Raw genomic sequence first — 12326 nt, 5'->3', positions numbered from 1 at the left:
TTAATGGCAGGTCATAACTTGTCCCCAAACCCATCCTGTGTTCTTACCCATTCGTCTCTCACCTGAAGGAGCTGCTTTCTGTCTCACACATTTTATCCCATATTTCCTGTTAGAAAATGAGGGTGTCATGCATACTTATGTCTCGTCGTTGTCTCATCTTTGCAAAGCCCTGTGAAGCAGGTTAAGTTAGGAGAGTGACTTGCCCAAGTATCACCCAGTGAGCTGAGCAGGATTTGAGACCTTTATCCAACACCGTTAGCTATAACGTGGCACTGTTCTATGTCCCTGTTGCTTATAAGGATGCATAGATACTACTCTAACCCACTGCATGTTACTTTCTCCCCATCCTTTAAAAAATACCCTCCTTTACACACACCTCATTTTTTCCATCTTGAACAAAATTCCAAATCTAGCCCACAATTTGCGGGTCAAAAAATCCACATAGCGAGGCCTGATATGGATTTGGCAAATGCAGTGGCGTAGTGAGGAGGCACTGGGGGGAAGAATTAGAGACTCCTATATTTATTTGCTTTGGGGCGTACAGCAGGATTCTCAATTTACCCTTGCAACTCTTTTAATTCCCCACTCTTCTGGAACGTTCAGTCTGCAGTTTAAAGCTCGATCCAAGCCTTGCAGAGGCCAGGATCAAACTGAGCACTGAGACTGACTAGTTCCGCTTTTATTATTATTTAGTTAATCCAAAATGGCTGCCAGGTTTTTATGAGGTAAGCAAGGGAGAGAGGTTGGTGGTTGTTGGGTCCACTCAGAAATTGAAAGATGTTCAGTGCAGGGAGAAAATAGGGCAGGCGTGAGGATTGTGTGTGTAGAAAAGTGGAGCTAGCAAGGAAGGAAAATAAAAAGAAGGGGAAATGGTGAGGATGGTTCTCTCTTGATTCTGTGGGTTTCTCTGCTTTATAGTATAATTGACAAAAGTTACACTCTCTTGGTCAGGTGCTTCGGCCCACATGTAGCGATAACGGTTATGCTGTACAGTTCCAATATTTGCATCAGGCTGGAAAGTATTTTAGTTGCATGTGTGGTCCACTGGAACAGAGTCTTAGACTTCGACCCTGGGCACTGTCAACTCAGCCATGCACTCTCTGGGTGGCTACTATCTCTGCAGTTCCATTCCCAGTCTATAAAATAAGAACATGCAGTAACCTGCACAGGACTGACAAATTAAAACGACAACAGCTTTAAAGCTGTTCAGACAATAACACTGCTCTGTAAATGATTAATCGTCATAGCAATTAGCCATTCCCCAAGAACCATTTTTCTTAGAAGTCCCCTAGTGTGATTTTAAGATCGCATGTACTTGGAACCAAAATTGGATTAAACAACACAACCAGCCTTTTAACATAAAGTGGACCTTCACAAGCCAGATTTCCTGTAAGAAACAATAGCCTTTGTCTGCTGTGCTCCTAAAACCCTGAGGGGTGATATCTGTGTCACCTTCTGAAATACCTTCATATGGTTGTTTTGGGCTTTTCTTGGTCAGTGCGGGTCAGTAGTCTGGTAGATCTTGTTCCCACAGCCAGCTTCTGTATCTGTGGTTGGGACCTTCTTTCGCGGATACACCTCTGAAGATGCTGGGCTAGGTGGGATCCAGCAGTACCTCAACAGGTTCCTCGAGAGTAGGTTAATTACTCATTTTGGCCGAGCGGGGGTTACCACTTGGTGATTTTAAGCCACGTGATTTTTGCCTTAGTTACGCCCCTCCTCTCAGCATTGGCATGCAGAACTTGAAGCAGTCTAGCAGGAGGTGGACCGGTATGCGTGGCAGCCTGTGCCTGCATGCATTCGTTTCCTGCCCAAGGACCGGCACAGCGGCTGCTTCCTTGCCACAGCCCCGCCCCCGGAATGCCCAGCCACGCCCCCGTCGTGCCCCACCCAGCCCCATTGGCACTACGCCACAGTTTGAATCCCACCACCATGGGAACCTGTTACTAAAATTTTTGGATCCCACCACTGATGCCAGCCTTTGTGATACACCTCTGTGAGACACCTCTGAAGATGCAGGTGAAACATTAAGAACAAGAGCTACCAGACCTCGGCCACACAGCCCGGAAAGCCCACAACAGCCAGTTGAGATATTGTCACTTATATATTTGCAATCCTATTAGCTTTATGTTTTGCCTGATGAAGAGTTCTGCAAAACGTAAAAGCTTATATGCTCTTACACTGATCTTGAGGTGATCTACTAAGAGTTGCCACTTTCCCCCGCTATTCAAATATTATGTAAACTAACTCATTGTGAAAGTTAATAAAAAGAGAAGAAATTGAGTCTTGGAAAGGGGAGGCAGAACTGGCTTTAACTGGGAATTTTGGAGAAGATGGTCTCAAGCAGGCCTTAGCTCAAAACAGATGCTTTCCCCCTCCCCCTTAAAATGTAAAGTATTTTGAATCTAGGAGGGTTTATTGGTTTATAGGCGTTGTAAATGACACACTGTGGAGAAAGTTCTGTTGTTTTTAGGACAGAGTTGTCTCGTTTGTTTATGTACTTTTTGTTGAGAATGGAGGTCCAGGGAACCATGTATCGCACCCAGAGTGTGGCCAAGAGCTCTGTGTGTGGCCTCAGGCAAACTCAGGGCTCTGAGCTCTTAGAGGAAGTATTGTATCAATTCAGATAAATTTTGGGTTTCCTTGTTTGATCCTTCTCCACTTTACCCATTTTAATTCACACTAACTTTTGAATGTTAAATAGTAATCTAGAAGATACACTTTTGGATCTCCGCCACAACCATGAACATAATTCTACCTGCTTTACTGAGCATTCTAGACTCAGTTCTCTTAAAAATGCATGAATAATTTAATGTGATGTAAGCAAATCTGTCAACGGTTGAAAATTGAAAAGAGGGCCGCAAGGCTATGCCATGCAAACCCCCTGCTTTCTCTCTGCCCGTGCTGTTTGACCTGTGATGGGGTAGCTTGGCTCTGTTTCAAAGTATACATTTCAATATTTGCCTTTGGTTAGACTTTATCTCTGCTGAATGTATGCTAAAAGCTACCTGAATGTTTTCTGGTGCCTGTACTTCAAGGATGAACAACAGAGTTCAAGTCTTTCTTGTGTGCTGTCTGCAAATTCTTTTCCCAGTGTCTTTTTTGGACAAAGCCAAGTTACGCTCGTAGGATGTGTTGACTAAATTTGGCAACAGCAAGTTATATCCCCAAGTTGCAAAGGAGCTCTAAGGCTTGTATGGAATGCTGGTCTTAGCAGCTCACATCTTGGGAGACTTGTTTTCATTTGCTTTTCATTGACTTGCAAATGCCATGAACAGCTTTAATTAATTTAAATGTTTATTTAATACATATATAGCACCATCCGTTCGTATGTCTGTGAAACCACTGAATGTATGTTCTGTTCCAGACCCTGCCCTCAAGGAGCTTAAAATCTCATAAAGATAAAATGAAGGTTGCAAGGGACAAATGTGCGAACGTTTAATAACCTGTGTTTAAAATTTTGCAGACGTATTTGACAACATACCAAATGTGAAGGAATTGCAGTTAGATGCTCACTTAATTTAGGAAAGTTGGAAGGGGAAGAACAGGAACACCAGATTGGGGGGGAAAGGACCCGTGGAGAAAAGGAAAAAGAAGTTGAGGGAAGGACCCAGAATGAGCCAGCATGGTATAGTGGTTAAGAGCAGGTGGATTCTAATCTGGAGAACCGGGTTTGATTCCCCACTCCTCCACCTGAGAGGCAGAGGCTTATCTGGTGAACCACATGTGTTTCCACACTCCTTCATTCCTGCTGGGTGACCTTGGGCTAGTCACAGTTTTTTGGAACTCTCTCAGCCCCACCCACCTCACAAGGTGTCTGTTGTGGGGAGAGGAAGGGAAATGAGTTTGTAAGCCACTTTGAGTCTGCTTTCAGGAGAGGAAGGTGGGGTATTAATCCAAATTCTTCTACTCTTCTAAACAGCAAGGAAACCTCACTTGTGCAGAGAAGGGACTGTGTAATGATTGCTTGGAAGTGTTGAGAGAAAACCAGAGAAGCTAAACTTGTGAGGAGATGTCTCAATTTTGCTTGCTGATTCACAGAATCTCTGGGTGATGTTAAATGGAGCTCTCTGAATAGGGTCAACTTGCGCCTCATCAGTGACTTGCTGTTTCTTCTCTTAAGTTTGATTGGGGGACACTTCCTTTATCCCTTTTCATCCCAAGCACTGATCTTCCAAATCATAATAGGTTACCGCTGCGTGTTAAAATGCTTGCTAAACGTTGGGCGAACATGCCAAATCCTAGCTGAGACTTGCCTTCTCCTCCCCGACCGGGGAGTGAGAATAACTCTGCCTGCAAGAAAGCGTTTAAGCTTTGTGCGTGGGTGTGGTGGACAAAGGTACATTTCTGAGTGTTTCTGTAACAAAGAAGTGGGTGTGGCAACAAGATCTGAAAGAGAACAGGAGAGAGACTTTAGCTGTGTTCACACCAGCCGGTATTCCTTGGAGGTGCCCGGGCGGGCACCGGTATTCCTTGGAGGGGCGGCCTCCTGAGGTGCCGGTTACTTCGTGTGCCTCCTTACAGGCAGCAAAAAGAACTTATTACAGAAAAGGCACAATGCTGGACTTATAGGACACAGGTCTAGGACTATACTTGCTTGCATGGCTTGAAAATGATCACTTGCCCGATGCTGGAAGCGTTGGAGGGGTGGGGTGAATATTCAAACATTCAGGACCTCATCTAGCCAAACAGCATCCTTCATTTTTGGATGATGGATACGTGTAGATTCACCCACTGCAGACTTCCAGTGGATAGGGGATGTGGTTTATCTGAGAAGGGTTTCTCCTTCGAATGCACACAAGGGGAAAAGGCCAGGTGTTCATGGGGATTTTTTTTTGAAAAAAATCATACAGGGCACATGAAATAGCTATTTCAGCAGCTTTCTTTTGTTTGTATTTCTGCTCTTGAATCTGCTACCCATCCACAGATTAACCACACGTATTTTTTTTCTTGGTGTATTTCAGCAATCCTTCTCCAATGAAGTTCATTGTGTTGAAGAAATTTTAAAGGTGAGTGCATCGCTGGTGGTCGACATGTACTTGGAAAGAGATTCTTGGGGACATACCTGTTCCTGCTAAAAAGGAAGGGATTGTTTCCTGCATTTGCCCCTGTTGTCACCACCCAGGTGCAAATCCAGAGAGTGTTTCTCTGGGCAAAGCAGGATGAGAAACAGTAATACATTCCAATGAAACAGCGCAGGTGATGCAACCTGAAAGTTTTGCATAATCTTTGCTACAAGATTTAAGGCAAAACCTTGTGTTAGATTTTTTTGGTGTGTGTAAATTGCTAACTCCACAGGCAAGAAGCATAATTCCGCTCCCCAAACAAAATGGTTGTGGACTGATTCTGGGTCAGGCCAAGACGGATAAACTCTTTGCATTCTGTCCCAGCCGATGCCAGATGGATTCTTCCGATCATCATCTGATGCATAAGGGTATACTGCAGCTGTACATGGAGGCTCAGTTTAGTTAGGGTGCGCAGCTGCTGTTGCAGATCTTTTGCAAATTGATCTCTTTTTTTGCAAACAAATGCTAAGTAAGTTGCCCTCACTATTTCGTGTGGTCATTAATTCCGTAAAATAGGTATATGTTTTATGGGAAAAGGAGCCTTCACTGTCCCAGTGATGGGTGAAGTTAACTGTGTACCATGCTTAATCTGGTAAACATGCCTACTCTTCAAAACAAAAATCAATGTTGGCTATTAAAGGAGCTGAGAACAGCCCGCCTTTAGTGGGAATTATCTGGAGAGGTACATATAGATAGCTGATCTTCTCCCAGAAGTCCTGTAAGTTCACATCTGCAAATATCTCCAGATAAACCCATCAGTGATCCCATGATTAGCTGCAGCTCTCTGTTAAGATTTAGAGCTGCCTCCCTGCCCTGCCTAATATGGCCCGGGGCGTGGGTGGTTCCTCTGTCCCTTTCACTTACAGAGAGGAGGACCTGAAGAGCCAGGAAATAGAATCTGATTGTGACTTGTCTCTACTGTGTCCCTGCCGTATTCCAGTGCTTGGGGATTCCCAAGGCCCTGAAGGTAGAGGGTAGGACAGGAAGATAAATTAGTGCTTAAAGTCTGATTTTATTTCTCAACGTTCCCCCAGGAAATGACCCATTCATGGCCGCCTCCTTTGACAGCTATCCATACTCCTAGCACAGCTGAGCCTTCTAAGTTTCCTTTTCCTGCAAAGGTAAAAACACTCATTCACACTCCTGCCTATGACTGATTAAAATATATGTTTCACTTTTGAGCTGGACAGCCTTTTGGTCTGCAGTAGAAGATTTAGACCCACCTGTATTTTAAATATCAACAAAATTTTCCAGAGTATAAGCTTGTGGGAATCAATCCTCCTTTCATCAGATAGCATTGACGCTGCTATCGTGTATATCTGCGAAAGTGTATATCCACAACTGGACTCAAATCTTGCTCGTACAGCTTTTCAGCTTCTTTCCAGTACTTGGCTAGAATTTTGAAGTGGTAAAGGTTACATGAACGCTTTGAAGTGCATCATTTGCATGAAAATTGAACCAATGTTTACTTTCCCCTCAATTTGACTTGCATGGGTTTTGTAAGAAGAGCCCTGCTCGCCTGTCTGGTTTAGCATCCAGTTTCAAACTCGTGCGTCTGTGATCACCTCTTGTTCTTTCCTGGGTATAAACTTGTGCAGTTTTAGGCTATATAGCAATGGATTTCATAAAACGACTGGCATTTTATCGTGGAGGAATTATTTGAAAACTTCCCAGTTGTTTGGGCAGATCATAGAACTGGAATTCTTCTTTGAGCACATCTTCTGAAAATCATAATAACTTAGAGGAGAAGGAGTTGATTTTATACCCCACTTTTCTCTCCTGTAAAGAGTCTCAAAGCAGCTTACATTCACATTCAGTAGTGGGGTAGGAGGTTAAGAGCTCGTGTATCTAATCTGGAGGAACCGGGTTTGATTCCCAGCTCTGCCGCCTGAGATGTGGAGGCTTATCTGGGGAATTCAGATTAGCCTGTACACTCCCACACACGCCAGCTGGGTGAACTTGGGCTAGTCACAGCTTCTCGGAGCTCTCTCAGCCCCACCTACCTCACAGGGTGTTTGTTGTGAGGAGGGAAGGGCAAGGAGATTGTAAGCCCCTTTGGGTCTCCTACATGAGAGAAAGGGGGGATATAAATCCAAACTACTACTACTCTTCTGCTCCTCCTCCTCCTCCTCCTCCTCCTCCTCCTCCTCCTCTCCCTTCAACAGGTACCTTGTGAGGTAGGTAGGATGGAGAAGACTGAGAAGAAAGCTGTGACTATCTCAAGGTCACCCAGCTGGCCTCTTGTGGAAGTGCAGGAAAAACAAACCCAGTTCACCAGATCAGAATCCGCCACTCATGTGGAAGAGTAGGGAATCAAACCTGGTTCTCCAGATTAGAGTACACCGCTTTTTAACAACTACACACATTGACTGAACAGTTGTTGCACTTTGAAGTGTGCGCTGTATTTTTCCGTACATTATCTCAATGTGATTCACATCAGCCCTGCAAGATAATTATCCCCATATTGCAGGCAGGAATGTCGAAAGTTCATGTCAGAGCCAAGATTTGCACAGACAACTCCTCGGTTCATACGCTGCTAAAAAACTTTCCTTCTTTCTAGGAATCCCAGCATGCTGGATCAGTAATACAGAGCCAGAGTAAGTAAAATGACTTAAAAACAATGGGTGAATGGATCAAATCTTCTGTATTCTACTGCACTGTGATTATTCCCAGTGGGAATTGGGGAGAAATCCCAAAAACTCAAAAGGGCAAGACTTCACAGTGGTCTTGTCTGGTGGGCTTGAGCCTGGGGTACGTGATATCTGTTGCAAATTGTACTTTAAAGGCAGTTGCCCTATGAAAAATCACAAGGGGTCATCATCCCTTCCTGTTTCTGTCCTGCTTCCCCCTCTTTCCCTCACTATTCTCATCAGCTTGAGCTGGGAGGAGGCCTCAGTACCCCACTGGGTTGCCGTGGCAACCTAAAATCACTCCCAAGTCTTGCACAATGACCTTCTGAGGCTTCGGATGCCATTTTGGTTGGCTATGGCAACTTGGCAGATGCTGAGGTATGCAGTTGTTCTTGTGCTGCTGCAGAGTACAGCACCCTTAGCATTCCAGCTGACACCAGATCCTTGACAGATAGCATCGGCAGTCCACAGCGTGGCAGGAGGTGTCCAGCCAGGTTGATAAGACCAGCCCCAAATGGTACCCGAAGCCTTGTGTTAAACATCAGGTGGTTTTCCGTTGCCTTCACAACTTTATACGCGACCCAGACACACTGCAGACCGCAGTAATCCCTTTTTTTAAAATTGGGGAGTGGGAGAGTTTGGGATTTAAGAGAATAAGATGCATTTTGTTGCATTCCTGGGGATTTCTCTCTTTGCAGTTTGCCTGTTGTGAAGGTGTGACTATCTGCACAGGGCCCAACGCTTGGAAATCTAATGGAGTAACTACCCTTTTTCCCCTCATATAAGACATCCCCGAAAAATAAGACATACTAGAGGTTTTGCTGAAGTGCGAAATATAAGGCATTCCCCCGAAAGTAAGACGTAGCAAAGTTTTTGTTTGGAAGCATGCCCGACGAACAGAACACAGAAAAATAAGACATCCCTGAAAATAAGACATAGCGCATCTTTGGGAGCAAAAATTAATATAAGACACTGTCTTATATTCGGGGAAACACAGTATTAAATCAGAAGCCTGCAACATGTAGCTGAATAATGTTTTGGGCTTCCAAGTTTAGTCAGCTAGCTGATGTTTAATTAATGGTTTTTAATGTAAGTACCTATTGAACACTACAGATGGGAAATCCCAAATGTGAGAGAAACAGAGAAAAAGAGGAAGAGAACTTCTTTTTAATGTCTGCAGAGATGCATGTGCATATCTTATAGTATCTTATAAAATCAAAATATGAGTTTTCCCCACATGTACAGATTTTTAATTGACTCGGTAAACTCATGATAAGATTTTGAAAACAAACACAATTGCCTGAACTGGAGATTATATTCTGTAAATAGAAAAAGATATTTAGAGGGACCGTAAGGATTTAGAAGCAGGAAAGATGTGGTTCGTTCTCTAGCCTCCACTGTTGTTCTTAGCAGTGTCTTAGCTGGTTACCATGATTTTCATCCAGTGTTTTATATGCATAAAATTATATGCATAAAATTACCAGAGATAGAGAGAATCAGTGCAGTACAAAATGTCTTGACGGGAGATTTGAATGTAAAGCCTGAAACAATTACTCCTTCTGTCTTCCTTACAGAACAGTATGATGCACCTTCTAAAGCTTTGTCTGTTTCTCAGCAAGGAACATCGTAAGTAGCTAAACTTTATTTTTCTGGGCATTTAAAGAACGGTTACAGAAGTTAGCATGATTAGAGCTTTGTTTTGTGGTGAATGTACCCTTTAAAAATATGTGAACTATTAGCACCTGCTGATACCATAGACTTTGGATTCTAGTATAATCTGCTGTTTCCCCCAATGTAGGTTGTCGTGGTTGTTTAAGGAGTAGTCACATGTTGTGCAGCTTGAGCTACGGACCACTTCTGAAATGCAATTCCAGTCATACCCCAGTTGAACTCCTTTCCAAAGGAAGTTGGAAGAGAATTGATTTGAAATTTGAGCTCTGCCGCAGTTGATATACCCGATTGCCGCCAAAAACTTGCGCTAAATTGAAATCATAACTGCAAACATTATCTATGTGAGCTACCTGGATGGAAGGTTATTTTTGCCCAAGATTGGTAATAGGGGAAGTACTCACATGATTGGCAAATTACATAGCTATTCCTGTTTACCTACTTTCCCACTGCAAAGTGGCATTCCACCAAAATGCATTAAGTGGATCCGGACCTACTCTTTGACCCAAGAAGTCAGGCAGGAAAGAGAAACATACTCTTCTGGCATTTTAGTGGCCTTCCTGGACAATTAGGGATTTTTGTGCTGTGTGATCTCTGCACCAAACCAAAGGCGGTTTTTATCTGAACCATGAGAAATGAGTGGTGAGATGTGCCTAACACCAAAAATCCATCCCAGAACATTCTCCTTTCTCTTTCTGTCTTTTGAAATCGCAGCCAAATGAACGCAGGTAACTGCTGCGTACAGACACAGACCTTCGGTTGCTCAGAATCTGAATTTTCTATTCAGGTGGGCAGCAGCTCTCCGGGTCCTCAAGCCGAGATCTTTCATATCACCTGTGACCTGAGCCTGAACTGGAGATTCCCGGGGTTCATAGAATCATACAGTTGGAAGAGACCCCAAGGGCCATCAAGTCCAACCCCTGCCATGCAGGAACACACAATCAAAGCACTCCGACATATGTTCATCCAGCCTCTGTTTAGAAACCTCCAAAGAAGGAAACTCCACCACTCTCCGAGGCAGTGAATTCCACTGTTGAACAGCCCTGACGGTCAGGAAGTTCTTCCTAATGTTTAGGTGGAATCTCCTTTCCTGCCCCTTGAATCCATTGCTCCGTGGCCTAGACTCTGAGGCAGCAGAAAACAAGCTTGCTCCCTCTTCAACATGGCATCCCTTCAAATATTTAAACATAGCTATCATGTCACCCCTTAACCTTTGTTTCTCCAGACTAAACATCCCCAGCTCCCTAAGCCTCTCTTTGTGGGGCATGGATTCCAGACCTTTTACCATTTTGGTTGCCCTCTTCTGGACACGTTCCAGCTTGTCAATATCCTTCTTAATACCATAGACAATTGATACCATAGACTTTGAATTCTAGTATAATCAGCTGTTTCCCCCTGGGATCTTCTGCATGCTAAATTGATTCTCTGCTACTGAGCACCTCCCAAATTAAATGTTCCCTGGTTCTGAAGCCTGACTTTTATATCCACATGACTTTGATAACCGTGTGTGTGAAATGTGCCTTTTCATTTTAGCAACAGTTGAGTCTCTGAATTCTGTTCCCAGTTTGACATGTTGTGCTTGCACGGTCCTTTCTCAGAATAACAAAATATAGCTTTAATTTAGCGATGATCAAGACCATGTGTGAATGAAACTCCCTTTGCTGGCTGTGTGTGCAGAGCTCAATGAGATGCATGAAGCTTCCATTCCATAAAATTGCTGTGGGAAATGCTGTTGCATATATGGAGCTACCACATCATGTATCTTAGAAGGTTAGTTTTTTTTCAACTTGATGAGCTCAGAATTGAGTTCTTTCAGCTCTCACTTATTGGGGGTTTCCTGGACTCGGGACCCTGAATTTAGCTGGGAAAGTTAAGAGCTGTCTGATTGGTTGTTGTGGGTTTTCCGGGCTGTGTGGCTGTGGTCTGGTAGATCTTGTTCCTAACATTTTGCCTGCATCTGTGGCTGGCATCTTCAGAGGTGTTTCACAGAGAGAAGTCTGTTACACACTGTGTCTAGTGAAATGGGAGTGTTCAGTGGGGTATATGTTGTCCATGTCCCAGGGTGGGGATCCAATCAGTAAGTGTTTGGGTGGAACTTGCTATGCAAAGGAGTGGTTGAGTGCATTGTATTGCGGGTGGGGTTATCAGTCCATTTACATTTGTAGTCGCATTGAATTGCCTGCAGCAGCAGCAGTATTGGTGAATGCAAATCTTGTGTCTGGGTGGAGTCAATTGTCCATGAACTTAGCATGCCCTTGTCCTTTGATCCTGGTGTTTTTAAATACTGGTAGCCAAGCCTTAATTCTCAGAGTCTCTTCTGTCTGATTGTTCATTTCTGTTTGTTCGTAGAAACTTATTTAACCAACCAGAGCAAACTGATCTTCTGAGATCTGAGTATATCAGGCTGGACCTGTGACATCTGAAATTTCTTGGGGCACCATTATTCCCTCCTGATGAAGTCCCCCACCTAGATTTAAGTTTCTAAGGGGGTGAGATGGTGCAGGCTATCAAACAAAGGAACAGACAACCAGTAAAGAGTACCTCTTGCATCTCTGAGGAATATGGGCCACTTCTGTTGTTTGTTTGTTTGTTTGTTTATTCATTCTATTTATACCCCGCCCTACACCAGAGTCCCAGGACAACTTACTTAATGGGGTTAAAAGCCCTGTTAAAACATAAAATTCTAAAAACAAAAAACATAAATGTTAAAAAACACTATTAAAACATCCTTTAAAAACAGTCAATAAAAACATCATTAAAATCCCCCCCTTCAGCTGGCATTGATGCGGGGGACCCTCAGGGGTCACACATTGAAGACCCTGGGTAAAGAGGAAGGTTTTAACCAGGTGCCGAAATCCATAAAGTGTAGGCGCCTGGCGAATTTCTGCAGGGAGGCTGTTCTATTAGCTTGTGACTGATGGAGCTTCTCTTCCAACCACTGCGGTTGTCTTCCTACACCACA

At 43.7% G+C, this 12326-nt stretch overlaps 1 protein-coding gene across 2 annotated transcripts in view; it reads left to right on the top strand.

The window, feature by feature from the left end:
- The window catches only part of LOC125439822 (AF4/FMR2 family member 1-like), a 118748-nt gene extending 109400 nt beyond the window's left edge, over window positions 1-9348 (top strand). For both annotated transcript variants that reach the window (XM_048509087.1, XM_048509088.1), the window contains 4 exons: window positions 4965-5009; window positions 6101-6187; window positions 7627-7663; window positions 9271-9348. In XM_048509087.1, the coding sequence (XP_048365044.1) occupies window positions 4965-5009; window positions 6101-6187; window positions 7627-7663; window positions 9271-9326 (225 nt within the window). In that variant the 3' untranslated portion in view covers window positions 9327-9348. The remainder of the gene's footprint in view (window positions 1-4964; window positions 5010-6100; window positions 6188-7626; window positions 7664-9270) is intronic.
- Window positions 9349-12326: the final 2978 nt, after the last annotated feature.

The sequence above is a fragment of the Sphaerodactylus townsendi genome, linkage group LG10 (assembly GCF_021028975.2).
Source record: "Sphaerodactylus townsendi isolate TG3544 linkage group LG10, MPM_Stown_v2.3, whole genome shotgun sequence".
Classification (NCBI taxonomy): domain Eukaryota; kingdom Metazoa; phylum Chordata; class Lepidosauria; order Squamata; family Sphaerodactylidae; genus Sphaerodactylus; species Sphaerodactylus townsendi.
Note: the sequence above shows the minus strand (reverse complement) of the source record. Positions and strands in the feature narration are given on the sequence as shown.